This window comes from Sinocyclocheilus grahami, unplaced genomic scaffold (genome assembly GCF_001515645.1).
Source record: "Sinocyclocheilus grahami isolate Dianchi unplaced genomic scaffold, SAMN03320097.WGS_v1.1 scaffold245.1, whole genome shotgun sequence".
Classification (NCBI taxonomy): Eukaryota; Metazoa; Chordata; class Actinopteri; order Cypriniformes; family Cyprinidae; genus Sinocyclocheilus; species Sinocyclocheilus grahami.
The window spans coordinates 193,047-210,996 of record NW_015505424.1 but is presented as its reverse complement, the minus strand read 5'-3'; the positions used below and the strand labels follow the sequence as shown (position 1 = coordinate 210,996).

Here is a 17,950-nt window from a genome sequence, read left to right as displayed (position 1 = left end):
TGAAACAGCATTAATATTACACTACATTTTTATTTACTTGAAATATCAGTTTCAAAATAAAATAAACGGGAAATCAAGCGAAAAGGGCGAATTGCTTTAAGGCAGCAGCAAATGCACAGCTATCCACTGTCATTACGACGGTGATATATTTACGATAGTGAATTCATTTTCAAACATAATTCTGCACAGGTGCTTAAAACTTTTGCCTAAAAGTTTTATGGCAGTGTATCATAGTTACTTCATTGTCATTGCATTTTAAAATATAACTACCTCTGATCTAGTATGGTATACATTTTAAAAGACTTTTATACATTAAATATGAAATGTGTATCAAGAAATGAACAATTCAGGGAGATGCAAATGTAGTGTAACATTAGATATATTTTATTACATTCATATCACCAACTGTAAACAAGAAAAAAAAATGAAATTATTTGTATAATAAACTTAAAATCATTCATTTGCATAATATAGGCCTACTACATGCATACTTTCTTGGTGTGCTCTAAATTCTCCTGTGCACTAAGTGCCTCTCTCTTGTGTGCAGTTTTCTTATTTTTATTCTCGGGAGTCTTTTCTTCTGTCACCACACAACCCTTTAAACACAAGAGAAGAGAAACCATGCAATCAGACTTTAGTAATGAAAGAACATTGGCTCCCCTTAGTGTTGGTGTGTGTGTAATGTCAGTGAATTAAATGTTGGACTTTGCCATTGCAGTTTAATTATTCAACAGTCCTGAAAAGCACAGATCTTACCTTGTTCTTCTGAATTGCATGTTCAGCCGTCCATTTCTTTGCCTTCTCTAGATATAGTGGTTTGTTGTATTTAAATTCTGAGGACTGGAAAGTATGTCAGGGAAATTAATTTTCAAGAGGAATGTGTGAGCATTATCTATGGACGCTTGTTTTCTTGTAAACTTTTTTTCCCTCACAACTGTAAGTTTATATCTCACAATTCAGTCTTTTTTTCTCAGAAATGCAAGCTTATATCTTGCAATTCCGATGAACTGGAGAGGATCTGCAACTTGGAGGAATGGCAGAGGATCCCCAAATTCAGGTGTGAAAAACTTGTTGCATCTTTCCCAACAAGACTCATGGCTGTATTAGATCAAAAGGGTGTTTCTACTAAATACTGAGCAAAGGGTCTGAATACTTAGGACCATGTGTTATTTCAGTTTTTCTTTTTTAATAAATTTGCAAAAATGTCAACAATTCTGTGTTTTTCTGTCAATATGGGGTGCTGTGTGTACATTAATGAGGAAAAAAAATTAACTTAAATGATTTTAGCAAATGGCTGCAATATAACAAAGAGTGAAAAATGTAAGGGGGTCTGAATACTTTCCGTACCCACTGTATATCAGTATTGCAAGTTTATATCATATAATTGCAAGAAAAAAAATTCAGAATTGTGAAATAAAAAGTCGCAATTACCTTTATTTTTTATTCAGTGACGGGCTTCCATAAATAACAGTCAGAAGTGTGAAAGAGACACAAAATAAAATCATTGTTTGTACAAACAGCTAATCCTAAACCTAAATTAAGCCACTGATTCAGCCAATGTTATGATGGGCTGTTCAAAGAAACAGATTTTAAATTCCAAAAGTTACACACTTAACCTTCAAAAATGGAGGGAACATATCTAAAACTCACTATATCAGCCATGAGTGGGTCGTCGGGGTTCGGTTCGGCCATCAGTAACTGTATGGAGGTGAGCAATGTTGAAATATTGAGTGCTGGCCTCCAAGCTCCCTTTGAAACAAAATGCATACATTATCAACACGTGATAGTTAACTAGTTTAAAATCGCAACCATTTGGTTAGGTGATGGGGAGTTCGATATTATTTGTTAAATATAACAAAAAGTTGTGTGTCTGATTGGTCCAAATGCTACACATTTTTTAAAAATTATGTTTTGCAAAAAGAAAATTAATCCTGTATTTATTGATTTAGGATAGTAATCGCAACGTAATATCACTACAGTTATCTTAGTGCAAAACAAAAGAAACATTTTTTTAAAATTATGTTTTGCAAAAAGAAAATTAATCCTGTATTTATTGATTTAGGATAGTTTTTTTTCAGCCTTTACCTTTGGTGGCAGCTTCAGAGCATCAAGACATATGCGTCCTGCATTATCGATGTTGGGGTGATAGATGGGTGTCAGGAAACGCATCTTTGGAGGCTCAAATGGATACCTTCAAACATGAGAGAAGTGTTAAAGGTATAGTTCTAAACAAAATGAAAATTCACTGTCAATGTACTCACCCTCAGGTTATCTATGTTGCAGAAAAGTTTGTTTCATCATCGAAACAGATTTGGAGAAATTTATCATTACAAATCCATTGAGACATTTAAACTTCAAACCACCGCTTCTGGCCAAAATACGAGTCTATAATCCTTAATAACGCTTCCTCCAGTGAAAAATTTCATCTCCTGTTGTCCTCTCACATTAAAATCCACCAACATATTTGTTATGGACCGTTTTCGCTTGTAATCAGTGCTTGATCTGTGTATTTTTCTCTCCTGATTCAGACAATACAACTTTTTCACTGGAGAAAGCAATATGATTAGAGAACTCGTATTTTAACCGGAAGCAATGGTTTGAAGATATAAATGTCTTAACGAGGGATTTGTTTCTTACTAACAAGGAGCTTTTCACTTCACAGGACATTAATTGATGGACTGGAGTGGTGTGGATTATTGTGATGTTTTTACCAGCTGTTTGGACCAGTGGCGAGGCTACGGGTGGGCATGGGCCCACCCACTTTCAGCTGTGGCCCACCCAATGAGAAGTTGGTAATTTTCCAAATGGATGTAGCCTAATTTATTAAACGGGTCATATGATGTTGCTAAAAAGAACATTATTTTGTGTATTTGGTGTAATGAAATGTGTTTATGCGGTTTAAGGTTAAAAAAACACATTATTTTCCACAATGTACATTAATGTTTCTCCTCTATGCCCCGCCTTTCTGAAACGCGTTGATTTTTACAAAGCTCATCAGTCTGAAAAGTTAGGTGTACACTGATTGGCCAGCTATCCAGTGCGTTGTGATTGGCCGAATACCTCAAGCATGTGACGGAAATGTTACGCCCCTTACCATAGTGTCATGCAGTGTCCTGGCACGACAAGACAAAAACAATAAAACCCATTACAAACGAGGCATTTGTAGCATCTAGTGGGGACATAATTACTGATTATAATGACTTATACAGTCTTTTTACGCGTTGCCTTGCATATCGCGCCGCGTAAACAAAACCATCTGCATTTGTGATCAGAGAAATGACAAACAACAAGCGCTACTCTACACTGCCTAAAACTCCCGTTTGAATCGTCAGTGGCAAATTCTTTAAATATGAAAACCTACTTACAGTCTGAGAGTAAGAACAGCCGGCATTGTAGTCTACTCTCCCAGGATCAGGAAACAGTCCTCCATAAAATGTGCTGCACACATCTGAATATTTGGGTTGAACTGTTCTGGAACAGTGTTGTAAATACAACTTAACCACTGATTTCTAGTTGTGTCCTCTTTTGGAAGGGCAAGCAAAGTAGTTTCGCTTTCGCAACGAAACACAGCGTCTTAACGACATGGCGGCGGCAGCAACAATACTACAGTACTACTACTACAATACTTAATGCCTTCTTTCTTTGCGTGAACATTTGGGCGGTGTTATGCAAATCTTCCCACACAGTGACGTAGACATGTGGGGGCGTGTTTGAACGAGGCATTTTAGGAGGGCATGGACGACCCTTAACTTTTATGAAGAATATCTCTTTGGGTTTGAGACTTTAGTCTTTGCAACTTTAGGGATCTGATCTATTCACGAACAGCTTGTAACACTCCAAAGAGAAAGGGAAACTTGAAATTGCATCATATGACCCCTTTAAACGATAATAATAATAAATGTCTTATTTCACTATAACTTTATATATTAAGTTTAAAAATATTAAACGTAAGTTTTCATGGTCAATTACAGGCAGTTTCTTAATTTTCCCTCTTCCTATAGGTGCACACCATACGCTTGTCAAAATGATGATTGCTCTTTCTGTTAGTCCCACTAATAATGTTATGTTTGCGACGTAAGGACAAAATAGTAAAATACGCGCGTTTGTGGATTTGAATTTGAAAATAGCGAAACAAATATCAATCAGGTCAATTCTTTAAACAGTATATATTGAATATCCTAATTCAAACTAAATCTTAGCACTGAATCCGAACCGTTTAACTTACAAATGAAGCCAGAGCACCTGCAGGTTGTGGATTTATAGATGGGAAACTTATGAGCCCAGTATGGAAGCCCGTTTCCGCCACTGAATTAAAAAAAAATAAAAATTTTATTATTGTGACTTTATCTCACAATTCTGACTTAACTCACAATTGACCTATCGGTAAGCCTCTCCCCTTGAACGCAGATGAGCCAATGGCAGCTGAGTTTCAGTTACGCAGGGACTGGAACTCGGATATCTTTCGTTTTCAGCGCCATAGAGAAACACTGGAAGATCCGAAGCTCTCATCAGTTTGATGGTATTTATGCTACAAAAATGAAAAAACAATGTGCCTGGGGTACTTGGGATACTGTGCTGATTCCAAGTATCCTGAGAGGATGGGCAATGGAATTTATTTTATTCCATTTCCTAAACCCAAACAAAACAGAGCAAAAGCATTCAACCCCAATCAAGACGAAAACGTTCATTCTCTGGTTGTCATACTCTCAATCAAGTTAAAATTTTCATCTGCTAAAGCAAAACGTTAATGTCATCTTGTGTTTCAGCAAGATCAACCCTCTACGGACACCTTGGTAATTGAATCTCCATTGGCTAGTAATTTTTTTAGTTTACTCACCAGATTGCTTGCTATATATATATATATATATATATTTTAAATGATTATAAAATGGCACAGGTTTTTAAATATCTGAAAGGACACTCTTAAAGTGCCCCTATTATGCCATTCCCAATATTGCCTTTCATGCAGTGTGTAATGTAGCTGTAAGTGAATGTAAACGATCAGCAAAGTTGTTAAGCCGAAAGTGCACGATAAATAGTTAGTCTCCCAAAATAAAGAATCAACTCTCTACAGCTTTAAGGAGTCATTAGTAATTCGAATCCCACTTCACGTCACGGGGTAACACATTTGCATAATTCCCGCCTATGTTCTACGTTGGCCGGCAGCGAACAACTTGACCCCGCCCACAAAAACGTAATTTTACTGACGACTGCTTAGTAGATGCATTTAGGAATCTTTAAGATTACTTACAACAGAACAGCAATGCATTTTATGGACGACCGTTTCGTGAACCTAGGAGAGGAGGTCATTCTGACTTTGCTATGACAATCTGGCGCTTCTGAATCAGCTACTGTTTTGTTATTAGTTTAAGTATTTGCTATTGACTGTTCAAATGCAGAGTTTTGCGCATCATGTGTGTGTGTGTGTGTGTGTGTGTGTGTGAGAGACAGACAGAGAGAGAGGGAGAGAGACCAGCTTCATCACTGTGTCTGTCACACGACTCTGTTCCCCTTTCGGGCTCTGTCTTTACATTTATTTTGAAAGATGAAGCTCGCGATTATGGTAAGGGGTGTTACATTTCCGACGAGTGCTTGCGGTGTTCGGCCAATCACAATGCACTGGGTCAGCTGGCCAATCAAAGTAGACTGCGCTTGTCGGAAGGAGGGACTTTGTAGAAAACGAAGCATTTGAGAGAGGCGGGGCATAGAGGACGTACAATAATGTACAGTATTTGAAAAATAATGGGTTTTTTTTAACATTAAAGCATGTCAACATATTCTGTTACACCAAATACACAAAATAATGATCTTTAAAAAAGCATCATATGACCCCTTTAAAAGCACGAAAGAGAACTTGTGCTGCTCCTCAAGCAGCATTTCTGTGATGCACTCAAAGACGGAACAGATCATGGACATATAAAGTCATCTCTTAGCTGAAAATGCGCGCCTAAACGGTCAAATATACGCAAAAATGTGTCAAAATGTGGCGCTTAGTGATTATTCACGTAATCCCTCGTCGGTCATGTAATAAACGTCACAGTTGAGAATGAAAATACATGTGTAACAGTAAGTTAATTAATTAGTAAAGATCCGTGCGGCTCTTAAAGTGACAGTGGGCTATATTCCTGCTGCCGATTGTGTGCTTAATATTAATCAAACAACAAAAGTCAAAGAAAAAAATCACTCACTGCTCTTGACTGAAGGACGTTTGTAGCTTTAATAAGAAACAAATTAAGTTTAATTCGTACAGTGAAAACTATGCTGTTTTATTTACATTAGATTAGAAGCCGAAAGTGCACGATAAATAAAGTAATTGTCTCCCAAAATAAAGAATCGACCCTCTACAGTCTAACCAAGTCGTTAGTAATTTGAATCCCACTTCCGTGATGGCTACACGTCACGGGGTAACACATTTGCATTATTCCCGCCTATGTTCTACGTTGGCCGGCAGCGAACAACTTGACCCCGCCCACAAAAACGTAATTTTACTGACGACTGCTTCTCTAATCTTGGGGAGTTCAACACGAGATTCACTAAACGCTTGCTCTTGAAAGATGGCTAAGTATCCTGTTTATTTGGACCAGCTGTTCCACTGAATCACAACCTGTAAGTATGATAAATAATAGATGTTTCTATTTTCTATAGAGCGTTCAAAATACAGAACTATGGCAATGGGCATATCGTTTCCGACACGCACTGTACGCTGTAGACCAATCACAACAGACTGGGCCATCTGACCAATCAGAGCAGACTAGGCTCACGGAAAGGAGGGTTTTAGAGACTGAATCTTAGAACTGCTTTGAACGAATCGTTTGAGAATCGCTGGAAAACGAGGTGATATTAAATGCATTTTTTTAAAAACAAAAGCATTTTTTGACCTTGCATGCATGTAATCCTATTGCAGGGCTGTACAATGCGACATATATGTGCGACACTCTAGCCCCCAGCCTCCCTCCGTCTCAAAATAAATGTACAACGCCACATGCATTCACATCAGTGTTAGCTCAGCGGTAGAGTTACTCTCACGGGACACTGCACTTATGCGCAATCACAAAACTACATTATTTCCATTTGCTTTAAAGCAATATCGGTTAAACATTTAATTCACGTGCTGTTCTGCATGCACTTTTTCTGAGCGTGTACTCATGAAGCACGCTCACACTGAGAGCCTGTCAAAAAGCGCCTGATTATTGGACTAAGTTGTCTTTCGCTTCTGATTGATTTCGCGTCTAATACGGTCAAAAACACACAAGGTTTACATATAAACACAGTTGGAAGAGAAACGCGTGCAGTTCTTAAAGGGACAGTAGCTACTAAACATGCTGCCGACTGTCATTAAAGGGATAGTTCACCCCAAATTTTTTTATTTCTGTCATTATTTACAAACTCACATTTTGTCTTATACCTGTATTAATTTCTTTCTTGTGTTGAACACAAAATAAGTTATTTTTGAAGAATGTGAGTAACCAAACAGTAGCAGGTCCACACTGACTCTTACAGTAGGGAAAAAATACCATGGAAGTCACTGTGGACCAGCAATTGCTTGGTTACCAACATTCTTCAAAAATAACATGTTCAAAAGACGAAATAAACTAATTCAGGTTTAAAACAACTTAAGTAAATGATGGTATAAAAATGAAACATTATTACAGAATTGAAAGACAGATGACAGAATTTTCATTTTTGGTGAACTATTCTTTTAATGTTAATAAAACAACAAAACACAGAAAAAAAGTAAAATTGATGCATGTAGTGTATATAGTGTTTTATTTTAATATTTGTTCATTCAATTTCTTGAATGTTACTGCTAAATACTGTACCTGAAAAATAAAGCACTGTTTGTTTTATTTGTATATTATGTGTATTTGTAATGTATATCTTTGTTCTTATTTTCCAATAACAAAGATAAAATAATGACAAAGATTTTTATCTTTGCTCACTTTGGCCTAAATGTATGCCATTTTTTTTTCTTTTATATTTTGTTAAGGTGTAAGAGGTGTTTTGTTTCTGCACTCTTCCATTTTTAGCAAATTAAGAAAACTGTCCAAAAAAGTTTTTCGTGATGGTTTGTATTTTTTTGTGCTCTGTATGGAACATCAGTGCCTGTTTAAGTGATGAACTCCATGTGTTTGTTTTCAGACGTTTTATACTTGTGCTACAACTTTTTGGCCTGTGCTACAAAACTTTCAACCTCTGTAGCACCAGTGCTATGTGAAAAAAAAGTTAACGTACAGCCCTGTATTGTAGGAGACTCCCAAAACAATATTAGGAACCTTAAAAATGGCATAATAGGGGCTCTTTAACATCATTCAGTCGAGAATTACAATATGATAATCAAGTATTATTTAATGATAGAACTTTAGTAATTAGAATTAAAACTTGATAACCATGTTTGAATGCATATTAGTCATTTTAACTGAACTTAGGACTGGTGGTGGTGCTTTTATGGTCATTCAGTGTTTCTGTAAAAAAAAAAAAATAATAATTACACTAAACAAAAATATTGATAATATAATGATACGAATTATACTAATAAGAACGATATAAAACGCACTAAGGATTAATTAATGACTGTTAATCAGGTTGTGTGCTTTCAAACTGATTTGCTGAAATCAAAACAGGGACGAAAATAGGGGAGCCCCAGCCAATGAGATTGTCGTTTGCGCCCACTACCGGAGAACCCGGCACTTCCTAAAAGCTGAAGATTTCCAAAGGAATGCTGTTATTTTGACAGGAAAATACAACAAAGAATATCGTTTACATGTAACACGTTAATTTCCTCTCTCTCTCTGTCTGTGTGTGTGTGGGACAAAGTGACGGTGAGTCATGCAGCTTCACAATAGAGTTTACGGTACGATAAATACAGGTGCGTTGCACATCCATTCAGATGAACTGAAAAATAGCACAGATCGCTTGACGGAGAGTGAAACTCTGAAGCGCTCAGTCAGTGTTCGGCGAGTGAAAAAATATCTGTGCTGAACTTATACTTCCTCCAACTCACACACTGGCGAGTAAAATCTGAGAATTTATTAGCCATTGTAAGACAATTGGCAACTCCGTTTGTTTGTCCAAGTTCGCAACAGTAACTAAGGGGGGCGGGGCTTACCGATAGGTCAATTGCGTGTTATAAATTCAGAATTGCAAGATGTAAACTCGCAATTGCGAGAAAAAAAGTCAGAATTGTGAGATAAAAAAGTCACAATTACAGTTTTTATTTTTTTTATTCAGCGGCGGAAACGGGTTTCCATAGCCGGGTTTGAAGCATCATATTAGCATAGGTACAGCGTTCGATTCGCTAAACAGATGCGTCCTCTGAGGAAAGAAACACAAACGTTGTGCTAGATCCTGTTCGCCACAACAAACTGCATAATTTGCAGCTGTGCACATTTCTGCGGTCCTCGATGTGCACAAATTGACAGACACTTATGTATGAAATCACCTGCGAAACCCCGATGTCTCAGACTGAGGTAATGCTTTACAATAAACTTCCTTTAGTTAACATTAGTTAATGCATTAACTAACATTAACAATGAGCAATGCATTTGTAACTATATTTGTTAACCTTAGCCAATACAAATACAAATGTTCGTTGTTATTTTTGTTAGTACGGATGTTAACAGATACAACTTTTAATTGTAATAATGTATTAGTAAATGTTAAAATTAAAGGGGTCATATGATGCGATTTCAATTGTTTCTTTCTCTTTGGAGTGTTACAAGCTCTTGCCTAGAGCTGATCCGTGCTGGTCACTGAGGAAATACATCAACTTTGCACTGTGGATCGCCAGATCGGCTTTCACCGTGGACGAAGCGGAGTCCAGCCCGGGGTCCTCACATGTGGTTGCCGCTCCTTCATCTAATCCACCGGCCGTGCCGTTCTCAAGCCCGCCCGCCTCTGCTCATCACTCTAGGCCGCCGTGTGTTTTGTTGTGAAAGCGAAACTACTTTGTTTGGTCTTCCAAAAGAGGACACGACTACAAATCAGTGGTTAAGTTGTATTTACAACACTGTTCCAGAACAGTTTAACCCAAATATTCAGATGTGTGCAGCACATTTTATGGAGGACTGTTTTCTGATCCTGGGAGAGTAGACTACAATGCCGGCTGTTCTGACTCACAGACTGTAAGTATACTTTTTATATTTAAAGAATTTGCCACTGACGATTTTTGAGCAGTGTAGAGTAGCGCTTGTTGTTTGTCATTTCTCCGATCACAAATGCAGACATGGTTTTATGTTTACGCGGCGCGATGCAACGCAATGCGTAAAAAGACAGTATAATCAGTAATTATGTCCCCGCTGAATGCAACGAATGCCTCATTTATAATGGGTTTTCATGTTTTTGTCTCGTCGCTCCGGCCGGACACTGCATCACAGTATGGTGAGGGGCGTAACATTTCCGTCACAAGCTTGAGGTATTCGGCCAATCACAACGCACTGGATAGCTGGCCAATCAGAGCACACCTCACTTTTCAGACCGATGAGCTTTGTAAAAAATCGACGCGTTTCAGAAAGGCGTCTAGAGGAGCAACAATAATGTACAGTATGTGGAAAATAATGGGCTTTTTGAATCTTAAACCGCATAAACACATTGCATTACACCAAATACACAAAATAATGTTCTTTTTAGCAGCATCATATGACCCCTTTAATATGAATGTTTATCAGTTCAGAAGTATTTATAAGTGTTGTATATGAACTCTTTGTGCTGTATTTTCTGTTGGCAATTTGACGTGTAGTTTTCATACGCTACACTATACGCCCACCTACTGAAACATGTATGGCCTCGCTCCTGGTTTAGACGCTCATTCTGACGGCACCCATTCACTGCAGAGGACCCACAGGTGATCAAGTGATGCAATGCTACATTTCTCCAAATCTGTTCTGATGAACAAACAAACTCATCTACATCTTGGATGGCCCGAGTGGGAGTACGATTTCAGAAAATGTGTTTTTGAGTGCACTATTCCTTTAAGCATGTCAAAAATCAATTGAATAAAACAGCACAATGAAGCTGAGATCATGTAATAGTCTCACCTCTCAGGTATGTTGATGTCCAGTGTGAACACGCCTCCTTCATAGGGAGTGTCTGCGCCTCCAACAATCTCTATATCAAACAGGAGCAATGCAGTGCTGTCAGGGTTCAATAATAATTGAGCTATATAGTCAGTGTGAAATGTCACGAGGCCAGACTGACGGGCTTGTAGTTGATCCAGCCGTCCCTCAGTCTGCCAGCAGGAGGCTCCTGGAGGAGGCTCGGCGCTCAGAAGCTGCAGCTCCCGCTTCAGGCGACTCGTTCTCTGCATAACCACCGGCTACACGAATAACACAGTTATTAAGCGATTAAGCAAGATTTTAACACTTATCACATTCACAATACGTTACACATTAATAACGGCGCATTTCCCTTCACTAGCAGCCCAACGTTAAACTATCCATGTAGACTGCAAACTCAGTTTGGACAAGATGTTTTCAACTAAAACGTGCTCAAGATGCAGCGTATATTCATCGACCATTATATGCGGTATTTAGCTTATTATCATCATCACTTACTGATGTTGTTCCTGCCGAGTTGTGCTTGCTGACCGGACAGTAAACAGCGTGCTTTTGATTCTGCCCGCGAAATGTTCATGCGTCACTGTGCGACCGACGCGCGGTGCATCGTGGGTATTGTAGTTTATTACGTGTTCATGTGTCATAGTTTGATAATGGTCTTTTTTGCGGAAGTTGAATGAAACTACACTTTAAAAAAAAAAAAATGTTTTGGGTAGAGTTGTCATATCTGTTTTATACAGTTCATTTATTGCAAAGGTTTATCTTTTTCATTATTGCAGTTTGATAAGCCATTAAAGTAGGGTGACCATACGTGCCATTTTCCCAGGACGCGTCCTGGCCAGGATTTCTATATTGCCTAAAATATCTAGGTTTTGGCTTTGTTTGCGTGTGCAGACCGATCGGTGTATGATGTCTAAATACCATACAGACGGTTCCTTGTGCTTTCAAAATGCTCTCGAGGTATTTAGATGTCATACACCGATCGGTCTGCACACGCAAACAAAGCCAAAACCTAGATATTTCAGGCAATATAGAAATCCTGGCCAGGACACGTCCTGGGAAAATGGCACGTATGGTCACCCTAATTAAAGCCTAAAATGGGTGAACCTGTGGCTCGCGATTGATGTGAAGTTCGTTAGTATCATCTTGGCAGAGTCTGGGTAGCATACAGCTATGCGTAATGAAGTTGAGCACAGAATATTTCTATATAAATTTATAGTTTTTTTGTTGTTGAAGGAAATAGAAAGCCATTCTGCTTGATATGCCAGAAACGTCAGTCAGAAAACCAAACTCAGCTTTTTTGGAAATTCACCAAGCATTTCGGAAATGTACTGTCCCATTAGGGTCATATCAGCTAGAATGGAACATTTGTGCAAAAATCCCACTCCGTGAAAGAGAATTTGTTAAAAAAAAAAAAAAGTGCCTCAGTGATGTTGTTGCTATTCTATGTCTCAAAAATGAAAATGTGAAACATTCAGCAGTGGACCTTCAGCTGTCACGGCACACTGTTGAATAGAGAATATCGGACATTAACCACTCAGTGGTAACACATTTATTATCAGATCTTCAGAATGTGCTTTCTGTGTTTTTTTTTTTTTGAGCTTTTGAATCCGGTGAAGCTGTACCTCGCAGAGTAACATAACGACTATCCTGAGCTACATGATCCCCAGTGGATTTTGGATTTGGCTTTTTTGGTCAACATGCTGCATTATCTGAATGGTATCTTCAGTGGAAGATGAAGCAGCATCTCAGCTTGAAATGATTGAACTTTCTGAGGATGATGGACTTAACCCCTTAAATGTCACTCACATTTTTGAACATAGACGAGAAAGTGCACGATCCAAACTTAAATTTTGATAATTCATGAACGAAAACATTTTGTAACATGATATTGATGTACCATGTAATGCAATGTTTGATTTTAAAATGGGTTCAAAGTGTGAATTTTGAGATTTAAAGTTTTCAATTGATATGTCCATATCACAGTTTTTAATTTGACTCTTGTCAAAAATTAATCTATTACTTTTCCTACATAATTTTTTACAAAAACATTGGTAAAATATCTATTTAGGAGTCTTAGACCTTTCCAACGATATATAGTTTGTCATGATTAGATTAGGATTTAATTGTAATATAGTAAACTTAGGCGTCCCACAGAGGGGACGGGTGACAGTTAAAGGGTTAAAAGAGTTCTGAGGGAAGGAACCGGGGAGTTTTGGAAGATTGTGCCGATTGAGAGATATCCCAATGTCAAACAACCTGCACTCAAACTATTGTAAATGTTTGGGTCAACTTACATCCGTGAATCACTTTTTTCGACACTGAAACAAGTGAAATCAAAGCATAGCTACAACTGAATACAAGCCAGACCTAAAAAAGATTGTGGAAACCAAGGACTGTCAGGTGTCCCAATGTGGAGGTATCTGATTTAAATCCATGAAATCTATTGTGTTATGTAATTAGGTGAATAAGTTATTGTGAGATACTCTTGTTTGCACATCTGTTGTGTGGCTCCTTGCAGTGATAAGGTTTTTTTTTGGCTCATCATGCCAAACAGGTTCGCCAACCCTTGCCTAAAAAAATTTAGGCACAGCACTGATCCTTGAGAGACAAAACAGGCCACAAAACTAAAATTTTTATGTATTAAGGAATTATATTTTAAAATACCTTAGGTGCCATCTACTGTGCTTTACTTTCTTAATATGGGTCATCACTATCAGATATAAATACAATGTGTATAAAACTTGTCTGAAAGAAGGCCTTCAGGAAAAAAAAAGACTGACTTGCAGAACATAGTAATGTTTCTTTAAATTACATTAAATGAGCAGATTCTATTGTGACAATGTATAGCCAATTTGCCTTATAGGCCTGTACAGACAACATGCCCAGCAAGTTGTGTCAGCATGTTAAGTGAACTAACAGTAGGAATGCTTAAACACTTTTTTTGTAACTTATGATTTCTAGGTATGTGTTTACACAGAAACTGACTTTCAAAAAGAAGCCCACGCTGAGGAAATAACTGACAACCGAGTTAGATCTTGCTTCACTGCACTGCTGAAAACACCTTTATATTATATTTCTGAGATTGCATGGTTCATGGTAGTAATCTGAAATGTGCATTATGGATTATTTTACTAAACTTTGGTTTGTGTTGGATGTGAGAAGTGAAATAATATCTCAAACAAACTCATCTCATTTCTGAACCGCATTGCATTTAAACAGGGCAGGACTTATGGAGCCGGGGTCCCCTGGGCTTGAGGTTATGTTTGGGCCCCATACCTATACTACAAATGCCCTCAACTAGAACATTATTATGGAGTAACACAAAATATACAAAAATTAAAATATGCTTTCAGGTTCATATACTGTATACAATCAATAGGCAACATGTCTAGCCTAGTCAAAGTTTCAAAGTTTAGATGTAATATTAAATAGTCACTATAATACAATAAACAGGATGTTTAAATAAAAATAAACCCTGAAATAACACTTAGCAGAAAAAAAAACTAAGAGATGTATTATTATGAAAATGTATTGTCATATCTTTGTCCTTTTATGTCAGATTCTAAAATTTAATAAATTCAATCTGAATAAAAAAAAAACATGTTGGCTATTAACAATCAAATGAAATCACTATAAACAAGTTATGTTAAGTTTAAATACAACATTTTAATGTAGAAATATTAAATGATTGCAAAAATGAAATAATGAGCTACTTTTTAAAATATGAAACTACAACCGCCAGTAGGTGGCAGCAAGTGACTGTCTTAATGAGTGAGTTGAATCCTTAAATCAACCGATTTGTTTAAAATGCTAATTCATTTAACTTAGCAAACGACTGTACTTATAGCCTGTTTGAACCATGTACTAGTCCGTGTAATGCTGAGAAACAAAACACTGTGCTGCTCAGAGACGCATTGATGGGGAAAAACTGAATTTTGTGTCTGAAAGTTACTCAGTAACTTGTTGTTTATTGCACATTTGCCAACGTGCAGATATTCGGAAAAACAGGACTCTAGTTTGTGTGATAGGCTAACTCCTATATCGTAGGCATTCACTCATTAAATGCAGGGTTCATTCAACCAATACATTTCAATGACTCTTAAGGCAATATTCACGACCTAATTCTCCATTACTTTACACAAATGTTCAGATTTATCATAGCATATGCTAAGGAAAATTAATGATTATTAATGCTATTTTTTTGCTTTCTAATAAGAACAGGCTGCGACTGTGCCAGACATTACTAAATGCAGAGAACATAAGTTACATAATCACATAACTGAATGCCAGAATGTTAAGTATATTGTAATTTGCTTAGCCAGTATTATAAATTAAACTCAGAACCTGAATTTCGTTTTAGAAACAGTTTTGGTGGAAAACATTCAGGAACAGAAATGCGGCAGAAATAGAATAAACTGTAAATTAAAAACAGTAAATTCACTGTAAATTAAACAACAGATTAATTCTTAAAATTAAAGTTACAAAAGTTATTCAGTCAAGAGCAGTGCGTGATTTTGTCTTTTGTTGTTAACAATAATTAACAACAACCAATAGGCCTAATTAATTAACATTGTTAACATTAACATTTAGTATGAAAGTGACAGCAGTTTTTAGTATACCTGCTGTCTGTCAGTCTGTGTTAAAGAACAAAAGAAAAAAAATCACTCTGCTCAAATCTGCTCTTGACTAAATAACTTTTTCATATTTAATATAGATTAATATATAAATATAATCTATATCTATGACTTTATACATCATAGTATTTTGTTCCTGAATAGTAGCAGCTACTGTAATTTTTAGGCTAGCCATTATTTATTAAGATGCAAGGTTACTTGAGTCAGAAAAAATGAAAACAATAACTTTTTCTTGAGGTGTTTGTGAGGCGGCTTCATGTGCGCGCGCTTTGGATGTAACCGTGAGCGCCCCGGTACAGCTGAACCACTCACGCCGTTTTAAAATGATTGACTTAATCTGATATTCTGTGTGATTTTTTTAACTCATCTAACCTAAGTTGTATATTAAATAAATGTTTGCGGGAATTTTCCAAACAGTGCGAAACCTGCGAAAATGAGTAAAACCAAAAATGCGCAATCCCGCACCATGATTCAGGACGTGATTAAACATCTATTCTATTAAATAGAGATTTGTAAAATACATTTCCACGACTTTTCCAAAGCTTTCTGGGTTTTTCATGACCATACGAACCCTGTAAATGGCTATTTATATTTTTAAAAATCATTTTGATGAAATTTCTGCTCCACTTCCTGTGGCGGTAGTGAGGTATTCTATAGTCTTTGGACGGGAGAGAGTGCTTAAAACTCTTCAGATTAATTTAGTGGAACATTAATATAATATAGAATCATCCTCTGTAAAGACGTTAGGTGTGAACATGTGAGAATGTATCATTATCTTTGTAAATGTGAGCTCTTTTGGGCTAAAGGCTTAATGGAACCGTTTAGCCATGTGATCACAAATTAATCGGCGATTCTGTGCAGCGCAGACATGATTTAATATGTGTGTCCTTTTTCTATGCCCGTGTGTGCAGTTGAAGTGTGGCTAATAATTTCTGACTGGCACATAACTGAACAAATAAACGGGTTAAGGTGGGGAGTTTCTCTCTTTTATTCTCCATTCAGACATCTGTGAATCTTCAGTGCTTCCCTGTAGACCTCAGGATGCCATTTGTCTCCAGTGAGCACTTTCATATTAGCTGCTTTGATGACACTGCCTAATCTGAGAGCTGTAACCATAATTCCACCTGCAAGGACAGAAAACAATAATTTCCTATATTAATAATTATAAAAAAAGACATACAATGGGGTCCAGTATTCCGAGACCACATTGTATGGATATGGTTAATCTACTTTTGAACTTGTGGCATTCATGCAGCTCTTGAGCATGAGTGTACTAAATGTGTACTTTTCCAATAATCCAATTTCAGTTCATATGTTCACTCAAATTATTATGCTGATAATAATAATTTAAAAAATGGCATGTTCTACCCACTGCCAACATGTCAATATTGGCCTACATTACATAATTTGTCCACAAAATACATAGATAACAAAATAAATGACTATTACATTTTTATTATTAATTTTCCCAGTCTTAAATGCAATGTCATAAATGTTGGTTCTGACATTTTTTGGAAACACTCACATTCTCGAGATCTCATCTGGTTTCATCACTCTGTGAATCGCTCTCGCTCCTGCTTTCAGATCTGGCCAGAAGTAATAACAGATGCAGTGAAACACCTCACTGTAATACAAACCCGATTCCAAAAAAGTTGGGACACTGTACAAATTGTGAATAATTTAACTTTTCCGGCCTCTTATTGCTACCTGTCCCAACTTTTTTGGAATGTGTAGCTCTCATGAAATCCAAAATGAGGCAATATTTGGCATGACATTTCAAAATGTATCACTTTCAACATTTGATATGTTATCTATATTCTATTGTGAATAAAATAGAAGTTTATGAGATTTGTAAATTATTCCATTCCTTTTTTACTCAAAATTTGTACAGTGTCCCAACTTTTTTGGAATTGGGTTTGTACAACACAGCCTTTCCTCTGGAGATCTGCTCCTTCATGTGCTTACTGGCTATCTCATGCATGTATTGAAAGTAATCCACACCTTGCAGTTTCCCCTCCGGGTCTGTGAGGAGCTGCGAGGCTGCCTGCAGACCGAGGCCCAGCCCGTGGCCGATCTCCAGCACCATGTCGTTGGGTTGCTTGTTGCACAATTTCACTGCATTCTCCTCCAAAATCTGATTGTGCCATTTAAAGAACTTGATCATTAACCATCCAGTTTAGGAATATGTGGGGCAACCCAGCTGTTTGCCCACTTTGTTAGGCAGCATTTCTATGCTGAAAACAAAAATTATACATATATATA

The 17,950-nt window shown here is 37.1% G+C and overlaps 1 protein-coding gene across 1 annotated transcript; it reads right to left on the bottom strand.

Moving 5' to 3' along the window:
• Window positions 1-452: 452 nt before the first annotated feature.
• ube2t (ubiquitin-conjugating enzyme E2T (putative)) lies at window positions 453-11,649 on the bottom strand. Its single transcript, XM_016289426.1, has 7 exons — window positions 11,550-11,649; window positions 11,194-11,311; window positions 11,034-11,103; window positions 2,086-2,191; window positions 1,651-1,749; window positions 757-840; window positions 453-596 (listed from the first exon to the last, which is right to left on the bottom strand). Exons 2-7 carry the CDS (start codon window positions 11,300-11,302, stop codon window positions 480-482), a joined length of 585 nt encoding a protein of 194 aa, XP_016144912.1. The 5' UTR covers window positions 11,303-11,311; window positions 11,550-11,649; the 3' UTR covers window positions 453-479.
• Window positions 11,650-17,950: the final 6,301 nt, after the last annotated feature.